Raw genomic sequence first — 18,010 nt, 5'->3', positions numbered from 1 at the left:
TTGTTAAACAGGCTGCAAACCTTTGTAAACGATAAAGTTGGTGTAATATTATCTGATCATTTTCATCACTCAGTTACTCTGATATTAAGCTGTACATGGGGCATGGTGGAGGCCAAGGTGCTCAAGTTGAGGCTTCAAGACGGAAACTAAAATACAAAGTCTGTAGAAGCAGGAAGAACCTTCTGATCGCAGTGTGAATTAGCAACAAAAGCGGTTTCGGGACTGACTGGACGGACTTTTTGGCTCACGTAAATGTAGTGTCCTCTGAACGCAGCCCCAAATAAATTTTGTTCCTTTCTTTAAAAAGATCATTTTCACCTTTCTGTCACAGTTCAGTTAGGCTTAGAGATGCCTGAGAGCAAGCACTGAGGGCAGTGCTTGCTCTGGAAGACTCGATGAGCCCCAATGGGCTTAATTACAGAAAAGATCAAATAACACCATCCTTATCGTTAAGTTACAGAAACTACACAAGCTGCTGCTGACACAAACCTTTACAAGCAGTAACTCATACACATGATGTCGTTTTCATTTGATAGTAATAAGCCTCTGTAATAATAACAGTCCTCGGATGACGATCACTCTGTACAGTTGGAAAGAAAACACTTTGGCGTCTCCACTAAATGAAAAATAACCCCCCAACCCCTAACCATTAATGGAATTTAATGTTTTACTACAGCTGGTGTAATAACCAGATCTTTAATCAAAGCATTCACAAACTGGTACCAGGGCCACACTAAGGGGAAAAGGGAATTTTGAGAATAAAATTCATCTTCCTGTTGGCGCCTCTATAATATGGGCTGTGCTGACAAATTTGCACAGTCTGGTGAAAAGTATCCGGAATTCAGCTATTCCAGTTAGGCACATTTGAGCAGACTCAAATAGCTGCTAATGCACAGATGCAAGAACATCAGTGGTCACAATAGTGAGAGGCCACCACAGGAAACGGTGAGACACTTAAAGTGTTTGATCCTGAAGGCGTGGGGCTCAGGTGCTATGTGGTTTGAAGCCTGCTCAACACACACACACACACACACACACACACACACACACACACACACACACACACACACACACACACACACACACACACACACACACACACACACACACACACACACACACACTTTTTTTGTGGAAGCACAAAATAATTGTGTGAGCAGGTTTTCATCCTTTCAAAAATCTGGTTATTTTAAGTAGACTTACTATTTAGTTTGGTTTTAATCAATCTTTTCCATAAAGTAGCCCTAACACTAGTCCCTAACACAAAAATAGCATATTCAGACCAAATGCAAAGTGAAGTTTAAGTGCAGCGTGATTACAAACAAAGTTTGGAAAAGGTTGTGAAGAACTGAACACAAATTCAACAGATTTGCTTTGAGCTGTGTCGATTTTCCTGCAGACTGTCCATTTACTTCAAGCCAGAAATGGAGGAAAAGCCAGCTGCTAAATGATAAGGAGAGTAATCTTAGGACTTCATTTGAATGTTACATGACTCCAGGTATTGGTGAGGTTTATTAAGAAGCAGTCATCCCACTGGCTATTAATATATGTGATTGTGAAAAGGTCCAAAAACAATCCAGCGACTCTGCTTCAGGTTTTGTTTGAACACACCAAAGGAGAAAAGCATTTTTCTGCAGACTTGAACCTTCAGACGACAAATATAAAAACAAATGAGAAGAAAAGCGCAACATTTCAACAGCTGATTGTCAAAGGCACTGAATGTTTTTTCTTTAAAAAAAAAAAAAGGGGGGGGGGAAAATTCCACTTTTACACTAGAAAATCTTTCTTTTTTTCCCCTACATGGAGACTTCACGACACTGACAGGTTTAAAAAGGTCTCCAGATGTTCTGTGGAGGTCATGAAAATTGATATGATGTTAAAATTCATTGTATGTGCAACAGCAGAGTTGAGGTGGACATGATCTGAGAGAGAGAAAAGCATATGTACATGCCAGTGTGTCGGCTCAAACTGACCCTACAGACCAGACCAGACCAGCATGTAAAAGTTCAAAAGGGTCTGAGCACCTAACATAGCCCCCGACGCCTCTTCCAGGACTCCACAGGAGGAGGCGGATTCTGGAAGACCTTCCAGAATCCTGGAAGTCTTCAAATCAGCAAAACAAGAGCAAATCTGGTGATAACTGAATAGAATCAGCTGCTAAATTTAAAGAGTTGGTGCTCGGACACCAAATGATGAGACATTTGTTCAGTTTATACGTTTGTGCAGTCTTATTTCACACAACTGGAGTGTCTGCACTTTAAAGCAGAGACGGGTCCTAAAGATGCACAGTGTGCTGGATACAACTCCTCATTTCTGGGAACTGCTGTCCATGTAGTAGACGTTCACCAGGTGGCGGTTCAAGTGGCGCCGATACTCCACCTCCAGGGGGAACGTGCGGTCGCAAAAGATGCACATGTGACTCTTTAGCTCAGTAGGAGTTGGGATCTCATCAGTGGGTGTTTCTGGGTCATTGGACATCTTAGTCGACCCGGCGCCGTTGCCATTGAGGCCGGAGTCGTCGCTGCCCTCGGAGGCGCTGTCGCTGATGTCACTCCCTCCTTCGTGGCTGCTGTGGATGCCCTCGTCATCCTCGGGCTCGGTGGGTTTGCTTCGCTGCCCAGGGAGCACCAGAGAAGGTGGTGACTTGGGTTTTAGGAATGTTGGCGCAGGTTGTTCTTCAGCAGGAGAAGGCGTGTCCTCACCGGAGCTGCAGGTGGGTGAAATGTCCGTCTTCTTAGAGTGTTTGTTTGGAGTCTTTTCTGGCTCTGGTGGAGCATGTGTACTTGCGGTGGTTCTTGCTGCAGGGCTGTGTTCTGTTGGGTCGCTGTGAGCGGTTTCCTTTGAGTTGTCCAGATGAGAAGAAACTTTCTGAGCCTCTGAGCATGGACTGTTGATTGAAGTTGCTCGACCCTCTGCTGGCTCCACAGCAGGCTGAGGGGTGGGGGCTTTCTTGTTGGAGCTCCTCGTCTTCTTCTGCTTTGCTGGTATTGCCCCATTGGACTTGTGTGCTGTCAGACTGGACTCAGTAACCTTACTGGTGTTTTGTGAGGCAGGTTTAGACTGAACATCCTCCACAGCTGAGGCTTTCACCCTCCTGGTCTTGGATGGAGTGCAGGGCTTGCTGGAAAGATCTAAAGCCTCCACAGCTCTCCTCTTTAATGCCTTTTCCTTGACTACCTTTTCCTTCTGACCTTTCTCTGGACACTTGTGTTTCTGTGGAGCTTGTTTGACGTGCTCTGCAGTCTTCTCAGACTTCTTTGTTCCAGACTTTCTGGCTTTGCTGGCATTTTTGCTGTCATTCTTCTGATTTTCTTTCTCTTTCTCAGGCATCCCTTTTTGTTCCTCTTTGTGCAGCTTCTGCCTGGCTGATCTTGCCTCCTCTGGCCTTTGTTGGTCAGATTTCTCTCTCTCTGCTGGGTCTTTCTGGGTTATGCGTGCTTCTGCTTGGTTCTGAACAGCTACTTTCTCTGTTGCAAGCTTCTTGGCTCGTCTCTTCACTTTATTCTCTAAACTTTCTGTCTCCATCTGTATTTCTTTAACAGATGCGTTCTCCACCGGACTCTCAGTGACCTTCTCGACCTTCTTCTGTCTTGTGATCTTTTTCTCTGGTTCCACTTTGTCCTTCGCTTTTGGCAGTTTCTCAGATGTGATGGTTGATTTCTTCTGAACCTTGCCAGGTGTTTCGGTCTGTACCGATTGGCCAGTGCTGGGCCGAGTGTTCTTTCTGATTGACAGATTGATAGGACTCGACTCCTCCTCCCCGTTGTCCATGTCCAGGTCTTCCTCAATGCTGGATGAATCATCAAGCTTATTTGCTCCAGAGTCTGACTTTTCCTCTGCACTCTCGGGACCTGGTTTCTTGACTCGCAGCTTGACTTTGGAAACATCCAGGGCAACATTGCAGCCAGAGTGCCTAGACTTGATGTGATACTGCAGGTTGCATTTCTTGGAGGCAGCATACTTGCAGAGGGGACAGAGAAACTGCCGAGGATTGAGGTGGAGTTCAACATGCTTCTTGTAGTTGCTGCGATCAGCGGTCTTGTACTCACAGTAGGGGCAGGAAAGAGGTTTGGGACCATTGTGGACCTGTCGAGCATGTCGAGTCACCTCGTGTTGGTTGGCTGCCAGGTAGGTACAGCTCTCGCACTTGAAAGGACGCTCACCTGCACACAAGAAAGTGAGGTGTTACACCCTTGCAGTGAAGGCAGTAGGATATAGAAAAGCTTCATGCAGCAGGTGAGTCTGATACTTGAGGATCTATATACGTCAGTAGACTGATTCCTTATGTTTGTCTGTAACTGCTATATGTCTGTATTCACAACCCTGAGGTCCCTTTCTTAACCATAAAGAACAAAAAACACACCATGCACAAGTCTGACTCATCTCTAGTTCAAAGTAATCTCCTTGTGCACCTGTGGACAACTTCCCATTGTGGCTGCTGTTTTTTGAATGAGCTCCATGGTGAAATCGAGCAAACTAGCTTCCAAACATCAACTTCGGTTTAAAGTGGCCACCTTTCAGGCCAAAGATCATCACTGCTGAAGTTGAACGGTCTCCAGCTGGAGCCCATAGACCAAACATTTATCCAACGGTGTGAGGGAGGGCAATTACTGCTGACCAAACCAACAAAACTTTACCATCCTACCCTCCTCACAGAATTTGGTTACGTGGAGATTGGTCAAATTGCTGTTAATGTGCTTTTTGCTTTTTATAGGTGGAGTTTTTATTTAACCTTTTCTCAGCAAATCTATAAATTGTATCTTGTTTAGTAAAATCTGCAAAATTATTACTTTCAAATCATTCAGGTTTATTCGTGTATTCGATGGAAGCCAAAAAACTGAAACAGGATCGTTCATGCAGGAGTTTGAGGATCACAGAAGAGCAGATAAAACTGAAACCACTTAATCAGAGGCCGTTTTCTGACCCCGCTGATATGTTTTCAGATTCATCTGCTCTTCGGTGTGAATGCCCCACAGAGCAACACAACACAACACAACACAGGAGGTGGTAGCATATAGTTCTGCTGTTACCATGTTAGTCCAACAGCGACAGCTTCAGTGAGAGCAACACAAACAGAAATGTTCAGAGTGAGTCAGAGGAACAAAAACAGAGCGAAAACATCAGTGATATTAATTCTACTTAGTCCTATCATATATCACTAATATCACCATGCTACATCTACTAAAGTACAGCAGTGTGAGCACTAAAACTACTGTAATACTAATACTTTAACAATTTTACTCTCGGGTCTTGAATATTCAACTATGAGCTAGATAAGAAAGAAAGGTACATTTCAGAATCTAGACCAAGGGTGTCAAACTCGGCCGTATTTTATAAATATGGGACAATCCTGCTTTCAAGGGACAAGAAACTACTACTACTAGGGCTGCACGATTAATCGTTAGAAAATCGCGATCTCGATTCATACTTATGTGCGATCTCATTTCCAAATGACAACGATTAAAAAAAAAAAAAAAAAAAAGACGACGACGATTGTACCGCATTTTGATCCGGGACGCACTCTGCATGAAAACAAGCGCTCACTCTTCCTGCTCAACAAATGACAAGGGCGGAGCCTTATACCACGTGATACAGAAGCTGTGCCGTGTGATGCTAAAGTTAGCAGGGAAAAAACAACGGAGAGCACGTCAGGGATGACAAGAAAGTGACAGGAGAAAATCCGTTCCGGTCAACCACCCAAACACCAATAACGGGAACCTTATACAGCGCTTCCCTATACACGTCGAACTCAAAGAAATTATGGAGGCTATCACTTATCACCTGACCAAAGATATGGCACATCAACACTGTGCAAAACGAGGGATTTAGGAAAATGATCAACACCCTAGACAAACGCTGCACAGTGCCGTCCCGCAACTATTTTTCTATCGTTGCACTACTTGCTCTATACACGCAGTGTCGAGCAACGGTGGAGACGGAATTTCAAGCAGTACAACATTTTGCAGCAACAACAAAACGTGAGACATTTGTTGTTTTTATGGTTATTTATTGTTTTTATGTTCAGTCTCAACTGTTACGAAGTTGATGTGCAGTTAATAAGTGCAATAAATATTTATACTGGAAAAGAAAATCGTGAGAGAATCGTGATCTCAATTCTAAGCCAAAAAATCATGATTCTCATTTTATGCAAAATCGTGCAGCCCTAACTACTACTACTGCCCTGACAAACTGCCCGGGTCTTTACGCCATCTGCTTAATCCTGGAACAAGTGCCAAACAAAGAGAGCAAACCACTCACTCTGGCTGGCTAAGAGAAACATCGAGCAGTGTTGTACAACTGATTTAACAGTTTACTATTCAACTCTCCAACTGATTTATTAGCCTCTACAGTTAGTTTTACCTGAGTGAGTCCTCATGTGTCGGGTCAGGTGGGTCTTCTGTGAGCTTGAGTAGTCGCAGTATGGACACTGGAATGGGCGAACACCTGAAATAGACAGAAAATAACACTGAGGTCCCACGACTACCTACATACAGACACTTTTAGTGCCTAAAAGACTTCAGACAGGCAAAAGACAGAAACGCAGAGGGTCGTCGTACCAGTGTGAGTCCGAATGTGTTGGATATAGTTGCTCTTGCGGTCAGAGAAGTAGGAGCACTGGCTGCAGGTGTGCAGTTTGCTGGGGAAGTGATTCCTTAGATGTTTCCTCCAGTGGTACTGACTGACGGTGGTGTATGGACACAGAGTACACTTAAACACCCTGCAGAGACACAGCGGCAGCACACACTCGTTACTCAGGTCGGTAAAACAACTGGTCATTAATTTTCCTGCAAAATGCTGGTATATGGAGGCAAAGTGTGTGTGTCAGTGCACAAGTGCAGGTCTTACCTGTGGTCTTCACCCTCCTTGTTGTGGTGTTTCAGGTGGGCGATATAGTGGTCGTATCGGTTGGTGTTGTAGCCGCAGCGCTCGCACCTGATCAGCCCTTTGATGTCATCTGCATTGGCTGCCACCTCCCCGCCGCTCTCGGCCTCACCACCTGCCGGGTCCTCGGGTGCTTCCGCCTCCTTTGCCTTGGTCTTGCTCCTCCCCTCCACCCGGTTCACCACCATCATCTTGCTGATACTGTGGGTGCTTAGATGATCCACAAACTCCTGCTCATTTTCCGCCTGGAAGTGACATGGTTTGCAGAGGAACGGTTTCTTCTTCTTCATGCTCTCCGTCACAGCAGGCGGGGTCTCTTTGCGTTTAGCACCCTGGGGAGGTGGTGTTTTAGTGGTGGTGGCGGAGGAGGAGCAGGGCTGAGGCGGGCAGGACAGATCTTCAGCTTTGTCTTCCTCATCCTTGTTCTCATTCTCCTCTGTCCTGTTTCCAACAACCACAGCACGGATACCTGGGCCCAGAGTCTCGGGATACTTCTCAATACCGGCATCTCTCTGATTCTGGTTCTCGTAGCCATACCTGATCGCACACACAGGTGAGTTAGTGGCCAGATGAAACAGGTATCTGCAATATTACTATCAGGTTCTATAGAGCAGGTCTTTCTTTTATTATCAGTAATATCTCAATCAGAAAATCTAGAGCATGCTTTAAAATATTTTGCCTGCTGTGGGCATCCTTTGCACAAACGAGGGAATTCCTCGCAATACGCACTCACAGTTAAGCTGAAATCAAACCAAACTACCCACACTAAGTGCTGCTGGAAAGGGAAAATGACTACAAAAGCAACAACTCATTCTTCATGACAGCAAAAAAGGCAGATAACTCGCTTCTGAACTGGGAGCACATGGGAGCTTCACGGGCTGTCCTCAACTGGAATATGTAACGCCTTTTGCAACTTCACAGGGAAACATAAAACATTTATAGATCTTAGCTTCCTTCATTTTAAATCCAGACTTTTTAATGACCTGCGGGAACCCTGTGTGTGTAATCATGTTTGACCAAACGCAATCTCAACAGAAAAAAAGTGTGATTATGATTTCTGCCATTCAGAGGAGCTGTCGCTGAAGGTTTTTTCTCTTAATGGCAAATATAGAAACGGCTGGATGTTTCCAGGAATAGCAAACAACCCATGAGTTAAAAAATAGTTCCAATGTTTGTTTAAAGTTTCCCTTGGTTAATATGGGGGTCAAGCCGAGGTCGGACTCGTTCTCACTTCCTCACCTGACCACACTCTCGTCCTCGCTGTCCGAGTAGCTGCCTCCCACGGTCTTCAGCTCCATCATCTCCTTCTCACCATCACAGCCACCGCTGCTCTCCCCGGCTGTCACCGCTGCCACGTTTGCCAGCATCACCAACTGAGGGGCGGGCAGCGTGTTCCTGGGCATGTCGCTGAGATTCTGCCCATCCTCCATCAGAGGAACACCCACGGGGAACATATCGAGTGAGAACACAGGCTGAACTGCCATGTGGAGTTCAGCGCTTCACCTAGACACACGGAAAGCTGCAGGGACAACGACACGGGAGGAATATTTTTAATAACTGCGACCTCAGAATCATAACCACATATATGTTTCTGGTTATTTTTTCCTTTAACTTATGTGTAACACTGAACATGAAGAGTTCTAAATCCTCTCTGCCTAAGACGGACCACAGCTAACAGTTTTTCTCATGTAGGATTTGAGCACAATCTACTTAATAATGTCCATAATTACAGATAAATGCAAATCTGCAAATCCACACAAGCTCATGGCCCTCATTTCTGAATATTTGAGTGGAACCGTTCCTACCCTGTGCAAAAAAATAATCTACAAAACATGTGGACCGGCTTGTTTTCGCATGTTACTAAATCAGACTCATTCTGAACCAGCAGGCTTGTGCAATCTGCATACTGCCACTACTTCTCTATCACTCCTCTAGTTTACCTCCAGTTGAAGCAGAAGTGGTGACGATGTTTTAAGAGAGAAACCTGCATCGCTAAGGCAAGAAAAAAAAAGGGGGGGGGGGGGGGGGGGAGCGAGGTTCCACTTGATCACTTTCACTTTGGCTTTAGAACTAAAGAAACTCTTGGATGAGACGTGAAACGTTTTCAAGAAATTTAAATAAGTCCACTTGCCTTCTTATAAAGCTTCCTAGGCTAACATGACCTGGATGACTGAGACATTATGGTTTGTTTGGGGGATTTTTGCAAACTGTAGATGATGACCAAAGGGCAATAATAACGACAATAGTTTTATTATTGTTATTAGCAGCAGTTTTCTATTTAAAGACTTGTGCTTTTTCCTAAGAAAAGGGCCACTATTTGTTCTCATGCTGTTACATCTAAGTTTGAGGGTAGAGTACGAACACAGTCAGGTATAAAATTACTGATAAATCACTGGCTTGTGTGTAAATTTTTCTTACTCACAATTTACGCAGTGCATTTGCACAGCGTACTCCTACGTGGAATAAAATGTGTCACAGAAACAGTGTTTGTCTTAACTTTTAAAAAATTTATTCTTTTCCTAGTATTACTAAAACTTTTTAAAAATATTTGTAATACTTGGACTGTATGATACATTTTACTGATACAATGTGTGTTTTTAACTTATTGTAAAAAAAAAAAAAAAAAAAAAAAAAAAATGGGACTTCATTTTATTTTATTTAAAATATTTTTCATAGTAAAAAAGCGATTCGTTGGTCATGTTAGTCGCTTAAATAGCTTGGTCACTTGCGGCTTAGGTCTTTTTAATTTACCAATTTTAAATATTAGCGCTTATTACTAATTAATGAGCCTCCCGGGAGATGAATTTGCCTATTATAAAAAAAGAGGAAGTCATTACAGGGTAATTTTCCTTCCTCTCAGAATAAACATCCTGCAGTAAAGATGCTGAAATAACAACTGAAAACTTTCACTGCATCGCTTTGTCGGCCATTTTGAAAGCAGCACCACGGCTCAGTCGACAGCGCCACACAGAAGTCCCTCTGGAAAAACACCAAGTTTAGAGGACCATCCCGCGGGGAAGGAGGCCGCCTGGCAGCTACTTAAACCCCACATCTCACCAACTAAAGGTCAAAGTTATTCAGCAGAAAATAAGCCGAATTTATGGTGGAAAAACAGAAGTGAAAAAAACCTAAAACTCTGCCACATAAAAACACAAATACCTCCATAAATCTGTCGACATCGAATTAGCAGTGGTGGAAGTAAACTTGTTCAGCTGATTTGGATCAAGTTAAATAAGGTCAGAGTGGACAAAAGAAGGAGGTTTTAAGTGAAGGATTAAAAAGTGAAAGTCCAACAATCTGCCCAGATTTAGGATGTCTGGGGACTAACAACATCAGGAACTATTTTCTGTAGAAAAAAAAATCTCACTCACGATTTTTTTTCCTGAGACGTTTGATTAAATCACTTTTAACTTGAACCCATGAGATTATATTTTACTCGTGTAAAAATGGTAGCTGTAAAGCTGCCGTTGTAATTTACAGCCACCATTTCAGATCCTTACGGAGTTTCACCAAACTTCGTTTGCGGAAGCGCACAAGTCGAATCAAACAGCGACATTTTACTGCGGCACTTCGGAGTCGGTCTAAAGTGTTACAGGAGCTTTTCCAGCTGTTTTTCAGCGGCGAATCTGCAGCTGGCAGCCGGGAGAATGTGGGGAAAGTGTGGGTCGATGTGTTAGAGTGTTAGCCATGGTCCTGATCAGCCCCGGACAGCGCCTTCTTCACCGCCTCACCGCCTCCATTTTCCCAAACTGACTTCAACTTTGCAGCCGCTCCGCTCCGACAAAAACCCCGCACAGATGCGCTTTCAGCCCGACACTTCCCGCCCTGCAGCCTGGACACTCACCGGCTCCTCACGTCCGAACTCTACGAAACTTTTCCTGGACTTCTGCTTCTGTTTGTAGTTTTTCTTTCTCCCTTCGACGAACAGCGCACGGAGAAAAGTGAACACAACTTTCCGCACATTCCTCCACAGCGACGCACGACCGTGACGTCAGCACGTCGTTCACACAGCGCGAGGAGGTGTGGAAATCAGTTCCCAATCTTTTATTTTAAAGTAACCGTATTATTTATTTATTTATTTATTTATTTATTAAATAGCATAATTCATTAATTTTATTCACTTTATTTCGATTATTGTACCTGATACATCCAGTTGATTTAATTTTTTTTATATAAAATGTCACAGTTACCTACAAAGATGACTTTTCCCTCATACAGAACAATAAAGACAGTTTTTTTGTTTTGCTTTTTAATTGAAAACAAAAAGTTATACTCTGTTGTTTCAGTGTTGTGCCAAAAAGTAGCCTTGTATTGTTATGGAACTCTTGTGCTTGCTACACCAAATAGCCAGTTCCTGTTAAAAAAAGAAAGAAAGAAAGAAAGAAAGAAAGAAAGAGAAAGAAAATGGGAGACTATAGAAATGTCTGTCTCCTAAACAGCTAATGCAGTGCTCTTGTTAAACTCTTTGAATTAAAGCTGAAAGTCTGTGCCTCAATCACATCTTGTTTTTTGTTTGTTTGTTTGTTATTTTATTTTAAATCCACTGTGGTGTGGACAGAGACAAAATCACAAAATATGTTCCTTCCCCAAATTCTTTGGACATAACTGTACATAGTCCTCACCCTCACCTGACCGTGAAATTTATACAAATTGTAAAACCTCCATACACACCTATCGTTCAACTAGATTATCCCATTATTGATGAAAGTATATGAATCAGTATAATAAAGGGTTAAAAATGCTCACACCACTGATTTCTCAGAATCATTTTTGTTTCAGTCAATCAGGTTTGATTCCTTATTGAATGATTTTAAACACAAAATTAACATCTGAGTATATCAAAACAGTGCTTACAGACTGGCAAAAGCAAAGGAAAAGGCAGATAGTGAATTTTATAGGAGGTCGGATACTAAGGCATGAGAAAAGAACTTGTATCAACTGGCTAGGCAGAGATATCAAACTGTAAAGGATGTGCAACAGGTTAGGGTGATTAAGGGCAGAGATGGAAGTGTACTAGCACTCAAAATGAGTACTTTGAGTGGAGGATGGATGGTGGAAAGAGTGAATCAGGAAGAGCTGATGATTCGTAGGGAGGAAATGAGGGTAGCTATGATGAGGACAAAGAGTGGAAAGGCAGATGGTCCAGATGACATACCAGGAAATGTCTAGGAGAGAGGGCAGTGGACCTTTTGATCAGATTGTTTAACACAATGAGAGTAGGGAACAGCTGGAAAAGAGCCCGGAGAGGCAAAGGCGTGCTCTGGAGAGGATGACTGAGAAATGGAATAGAAGTGCGTTGGTACCTATTTTCAAGAACAAGGTTCTCAGAGTTTAACAAGAGCAGTGAGCAGTATTCAGTGATACAGGAAACATCAGGGTAACGAGACACAGCTAATTCAAAAAGATGATACCTGGGCATCATTACTGGAAACAAGTGACAGGAGTTACAAAACCAAATACAAACCTTATTTATTTAGATTTTTCTAAAAGGATCTTGGAGCAGTTACCACTTAAAAAAAGGAATGAGAATGAGGAGAGAAAGTGGGGGTTTGGTACCTCTGGGCCTCCATCTGGAGCCTGCCTAACATTAAAAGTTTCATCCACAGTGAGAAACAACCAGCAGCTTACTTACAGGTATTATCACTTCTCCTTCAGTTTGCACAGACGACAGAGCAAAGACTGCCGGCCGAGGAAGACTGCAGGTGCTGCTAAACGCTTCTGGAAAAACATAACGAAACTGATTCCAAGTCCAGCATAAACTTTTAAATTTATGGATGGATACTTGATTTCTTTTTTGCCAGGCAAAAAGCTGTATTGAACATATTGTAACAACAACACAGGCTGACCAAATACAATGATCCATAAATATAAATATGAAAAATAAATATGTCAATAAATAAAAATTATACAAAAAGAAAAGAGAAAAAAGAAAAAAGGCACACACACATATTAAATTTAAATTACTAAGTAATGAGAGTAATTTATAGACTGATCCATTTTGAACTGCTTTCAGAGACTTACTAAACAGGTTTAGATCATTCGTCCAGAATCTGCATTTGTGAATGAAATATTTTCCAATTAAAATTACATTGTTAAGTTCAATTCACGGAGAATCTCCGTGAATCGCTACCTTATTGTGTTCCCAGGGATCCCAGGGGCTATGCTGTCTGGGCGCTTTTGCCCCCTGGTAGGGTCTCCCATGGCAAATTGGCCCTGGGTGAGGGACCAGACAAAGAGCGATTCAGAAGACCCTTATGAAGAAAAAAAAATAGGGTTACCGGGGCCCCGCCCTGGAGCCAGGCCCAGGGAGGGTGCCCAAGGGTGAACGTCTGGTGGCCGAGGCTTAGTCCATGGGGCCCGGCCGGGCACAGCCCGAAAAGGGGACATGGGCCTATCCTCCCGCAGGCCCACCACCCGCAGGAGGCGCCATAGGGGTCGGGTGCATTGTGTGCCCGGCGGCGGCCAGGAGCGGAGGCCCTGGCGGACTGATCCCTGGCTGCCAAGACTGGCAATAGGGACATGGAATGTCACCTCTCTGGTGGGGAAGGAGCCCGAGTTAGTGCGTGAGGTTGAGAGGTACCGGCTAGATATAGTCGGGCTCACCTCTATGCATGGCTTGGGCTCTGGAACCAGTCTCCTGGATAGGGGCTGGACTCTGTCTCAGTCTGGAGTTGCCCCTGGTGAGAGGCGGCGGGCTGGGGTGGGTATTCTAATATCCCCTCGGCTTGCTGCCGGTACGTTGGGGTTTTCCCGGTGGATGAGAGGGTTTGTTCCCTGCGCCTTAGGGTCGGGGAACGGGTCCTGACTGTCATCTGCGCTTATGCACCGAGTGGCAGTTCAGAGTACCCAGCCTTCTTAGAGTTCCTGGGTGGTGTGCTGGAAGGTGCTCCACCTGGAGACTCTGTTGTCCTGCTGGCAGACTTCAATGCTCACGTGGGTAACGACAGCGAGACCTGGAGGGGCCTGATTGGGAGGAACAGCCTCCCTGATCTGAACCGGAGCAGTGTTTTGTTATTGGACTTCTGTGCAAATCACAGTTTGGCCATAACAAACACCTTGTTCGAACATAAGAGTGTCCATAAGTGCACATTGCACCAGGACACTCTAGGCCAGGGGTGCCCAATCCCAGTCCTCGAGAGCTACCGTCCTGCAGCTTTTAGATGCATCCCTACTCCAACACAGCTGAATCAAATGGTTTGGTTACCTCTTCAGCATGCCATCGTGTTTGGCAAAGGCCTGATAACAAGCCATTCATTTGATTCAGCTGTGTTGGAGTAGGGATGCATCTAAAAGCTGCAGGATAGTAGCTCTCGAGGACTGGGATTGGGCAGCCCTGCTCTAGGCCGTAGGTCGATGATCGATTTTGTAATCGTATCACCAGACCTGCGACCATATGTTCTGGACACTCAGGTAAAGAGAGGGGCTGAGCTGTCAACTGATCACCACCTGGTGGGGAGTTGGATCAGGTGGCGGGGGAGGACGCTGGACCGACCCGGTGCACCTAAACGCGTAGTGAGGGTGTTCTGGGAACGTCTAGCAGAGGCCCCAGTCCGCGAGATCTTCAATGCACACCTCTGGCAGAGCTTCAACAGCATTCCGAGGGAGACTGGGGACATTGAGTCCGAATGGACCATGGACCAAGCTGCTGCATTGAGCTGTGGCCGCAAGGTGGTTGGTGCCTGCCGTGGTGGTAATCCCCGAACCAAATGGTGGACACCAGAGGTGAAGGGAGCCACCAGGCTGATGAAGGAGTCCTATCGGGCTTGGTTAGCCTGTGGGACTCCGGAGGCAGCCGACAGGTATCGACAGGCCAAGCGGAATGCGGCTCGGGCAGTGGCTGAAGCAAAAACTCGGGTGTGGGAGGAGTTCAGAGAGGCCATAGAAAAAGACTTTCGGACTGCCTCGAAGCGATTCTGGCAAACCGTCAGGCGTCTCAGGAGGGGAAAGCGGTGCTCTACCTGCACTGTGTATAGTGCTGGCGGAGCGCTGCTGACTTTGACTGAGAAAATTGTCAGGCGGTGGAAAGAATACTTCGAGGACCTCCTTAATCCCACTGACACATCTTCCGAGGAGGAAGCAGAGTCTGGGGATGAGGGGAATGACCCGCCAATTTCTGGGGGCGAGGTCACTGAGGCAGTTAAACAACTCCTTGGTGGCAGAGCCCCTGGTGTTGATGAGGTCCGCCCCAAGTTCCTGAAGGCTCTGGACGTTGTAGGGCTGTCCTGGTTGACACGCCTCTACAATGTTGCGTGGAGATCAGGGGTAGTACCCCTGGACTGGCAGACCGGGGTGGTGGTCCCCATCTTTAAGAAGGGGGACCGGAGGGTGTGTTCCAACTACAGGGGGATCACACTCCTTAGCCTCCCTGGGAAAGTCTATGCCAGGGTGCTGGAAAGGAGAGTATATCCACTAGTCGAACCTCGGATACAAGAGGAGCAATGCGGTTTTCGTCCTGGTCGCGGAACACTGGACCAGCTCTTTATCCTCTCAAGGACACTTGAGAGTGCATGGGAGTTTGCCCAACCAGTCTACATGTGTTTTGTGGCCTTGGAAAAGGCATTCGGCCGTGTCCCTCGGGGTGTCCTGTGGGAGGTGCTGTGGGAGTATGGGGTGTCTGGCCCATTACTATGGGCCATTCGATCCCTATACAACCGTTGCAAGAGCTTGGTTCACATTGCCGACAATAAGTCGGACTCATTCCCGGTAGGTGATGGGCTCCGCCAGGGCTGCCCTTTGTCACCGATTCTGTTCTTTAGGCTGTTAGCCTGTACGTTAGCCTGTTATTGGACTCATCTCAGACGGGGATGAGTCTGCCTACAGGAGGGAGGTTGAACGTCTGGTGTCCTGGTGCAGCCACAACAACCTGGTGCTGAATGCCCAGAAGACAGTGGAGATTATTGTGGACTTCAGGAAGCACACAGCCCCACCCCCCCTGTGTTCACTGCATCATTCCATGTTTGGAACTGATCACCACCTGCACTCATGTATATATCTATCTACTTAGCACTTTTAATTCTTATTTTTATTTTTATGTCTATTTAAGCGTTATATGACAGTATGTTTGCACTAAGTACCGCAGCAATTTCCTAATGTTGTAAACCTGCTCAACATTTGACAATAAAACCCTTTCTGATTCTGATTCTGTTCAGAATTTTTATGGACAGGATTTCTAGGTGCAGCCAAGTGGCGGAGGGTTTTCACTTCGGTGGCCTCGGAATCTTATCTCTGCTTTTCGCGGATGATGTGGTTCTGTTGGCTTCATTGGGTGAAGGCCTCCAGCTTGCACTAGAACGGTTCGCAGCCGAGTGTGAAGCAGCGGGAATGAGGATCAGCACCTCCAAATCTGAGGCCATGGTTCTCAGCCGGAAAAGGGTGGAGTGCCCACTCCCGGGTCGGGGATGAGGTCCTGCCCCAAGTGGAGGAGTTCAAGTATCTCAGGTTCTTGTTCGCGAGCGATGGGAGAAGGGATCGGGAAATCGACAGATGGATTGGTGCTGCAGCTGCAGTAATGCGGAGGCTGCACCGGTCCGTCGTGGTGAAGAGGGAGCTAAGTGTAAAAGCAAAGCTCGCAATTTACCGGTCGATCTACGTCCCTACCCTCACCTCTGGCCACGAGCTGTGGGTAGTGACCGAAATGAGCTTCCTCCGAAGGGTGGCTGGCCTCTCCCTTAGAGATAGGGTGAGAAGTTCGGCCATCCGGGAGGGGCTCAGAGTAGAGAAGCTGCTCCTCCACATCGAAAGGAGCCAGCGGGCCAGCGGGCATCTGATAAGGATGCCTCCTGGCATCCTTAGCAGATGCCCTCAGGAGGTGTTCTGGGCATGTCCCACTGGGAGGAGGCCCCGGGGCAGACCCAGGACACTAACTGGATAAATTTCATTTAAAATGGTTTAAAATGTTGTCTCCAAATTTTGGTTATCTGATCTGATAGAGATAAAAATATCTTATAAAGATATAGTGTCTTTTAACCTGATTAGTATAATTTTTTTAGTATTAAATGTAATATTTTCATTGTGGCGCAGATCAGGATCTTTGAAATCTCTGAGTGCTGCAGATCTTCGCTAAAGTTTGAGAGAGTGGGACTGTTTTATCAACTTTTTATAGATTTTTGGATTAAAGCGAAGACTGAATTTAAAACAAAGTTCTTGACACGGCCAGACACCACCAATATCATTCATTTATATGTGCTATTGCCCAAACGGATATTACTGAGATTGGTGTAATTAAGAAAACTTTGTTGTTGTATTTCAACATTTTGACCACATGGAGGCGCAGTAAACATTCGTAAATTACCACAGCCCGTTCAGACTGTAATAATAAACTTCATGTCAACAATTTATTATACTTTTTAAGTTCTTTTGTGTAGTTTATATGATTTATTTTCAGATAATTTACTTGGCTTGTAGTTTTTATTTTGTGCCAATTTTTCAATGTTCAATTAATTAATTTCACTTTATTTTATTTTAGTTTTGTTTGCTTAATCGTCTAAATGCATTAATATTAAATTAATGTAGTCATTGTTTTAAAGGTACGTAACTGATTGTCACTTAAGTAACGACAACTCTGTTGTTTGTTTAACTGAAGCATTGTTTGTTGTTGTTTACCTGTTTATTGGTTGTTTATTAAATTGTTTCTTCTCATTGTTTTATTTTGTCTTAATGTACTTTATTTTTATCTCTTATTTTACTTTGTGTAATTCATTTGATTTAAGTTATTTTATTTTATTTTAGTATGATTTATTTCATTTCATTTCATTTTATGTATTTATTTATTTATTTATTTATTTATTTATTTTTTCGTCTTCTTCGTTTAATTTCTTTACAGCCTTTAATCCTTAAGAATAACTAGCTTGACTCAGGGAAGATCAATGATTCATAACGCAAATAAAAGATTTGTGAAGTCTGTAGGCGGTAAGAAGACGTCACTGCTTTGTATAACCGGAAGCCAAGTCTCTTCTTCAAATTCACTACCGTGAACTTCCTCCAGGAAAATCGTTGCGTTTGCCTTCAAAATAAAGGTCTGGCTAGGAGCTAAGAAGAGTTTAGCTAATTTTATTCTCAGGTGTTATCGTCACCCTAGCATATTAGCATAGGAAAAAAGTTCAGTTCAGCTCAGTTCAGTTCATTTTTA

General features: G+C 44.5%; 1 protein-coding gene across 1 annotated transcript; it reads right to left on the bottom strand.

Moving 5' to 3' along the window:
• Nucleotides 1-1,005: 1,005 nt before the first annotated feature.
• On the bottom strand, nt 1,006-10,866 carry rest (RE1-silencing transcription factor). Its single transcript, XM_085417197.1, has 6 exons — nt 10,727-10,866; nt 8,122-8,401; nt 6,847-7,419; nt 6,558-6,718; nt 6,361-6,444; nt 1,006-4,163 (listed from the first exon to the last, which is right to left on the bottom strand). The coding sequence occupies exons 2-6, from the start codon at nt 8,364-8,366 to the stop codon at nt 2,308-2,310; spliced, it is 2,919 nt and encodes a 972-aa protein (XP_085273323.1). The 5' UTR covers nt 8,367-8,401; nt 10,727-10,866; the 3' UTR covers nt 1,006-2,307.
• Between the last annotated feature and the right edge of the window lie 7,144 nt (nt 10,867-18,010).

The sequence above is a fragment of the Rhamphochromis longiceps genome, linkage group LG2 (assembly GCF_057381845.1).
Source record: "Rhamphochromis longiceps isolate RC_006_pf linkage group LG2, R_longiceps_female_GT1.1, whole genome shotgun sequence".
NCBI classification, from domain to species: Eukaryota; Metazoa; Chordata; class Actinopteri; order Cichliformes; family Cichlidae; genus Rhamphochromis; species Rhamphochromis longiceps.
Note: the sequence above shows the minus strand (reverse complement) of the source record. Positions and strands in the feature narration are given on the sequence as shown.

Excerpts from the sequence above, each read along its gene's own strand:
- rest (XM_085417197.1), bottom strand. The coding sequence starts at position 8,366 with ATGGCAGTTCAGCCTGTGTTCTCACTCGATATGTTCCCCGTGGGTGTT. Across the intron at positions 6,445-6,557 it reads ACACATTCGGACTCACACTG|GTGTTCGCCCATTCCAGTGT; the intron begins GTACGACGACCC and ends TGTCTATTTCAG. Across the intron at positions 4,164-6,360 it reads ACACATGAGGACTCACTCAG|GTGAGCGTCCTTTCAAGTGC; the intron begins GTAAAACTAACT and ends TCTTGTGTGCAG.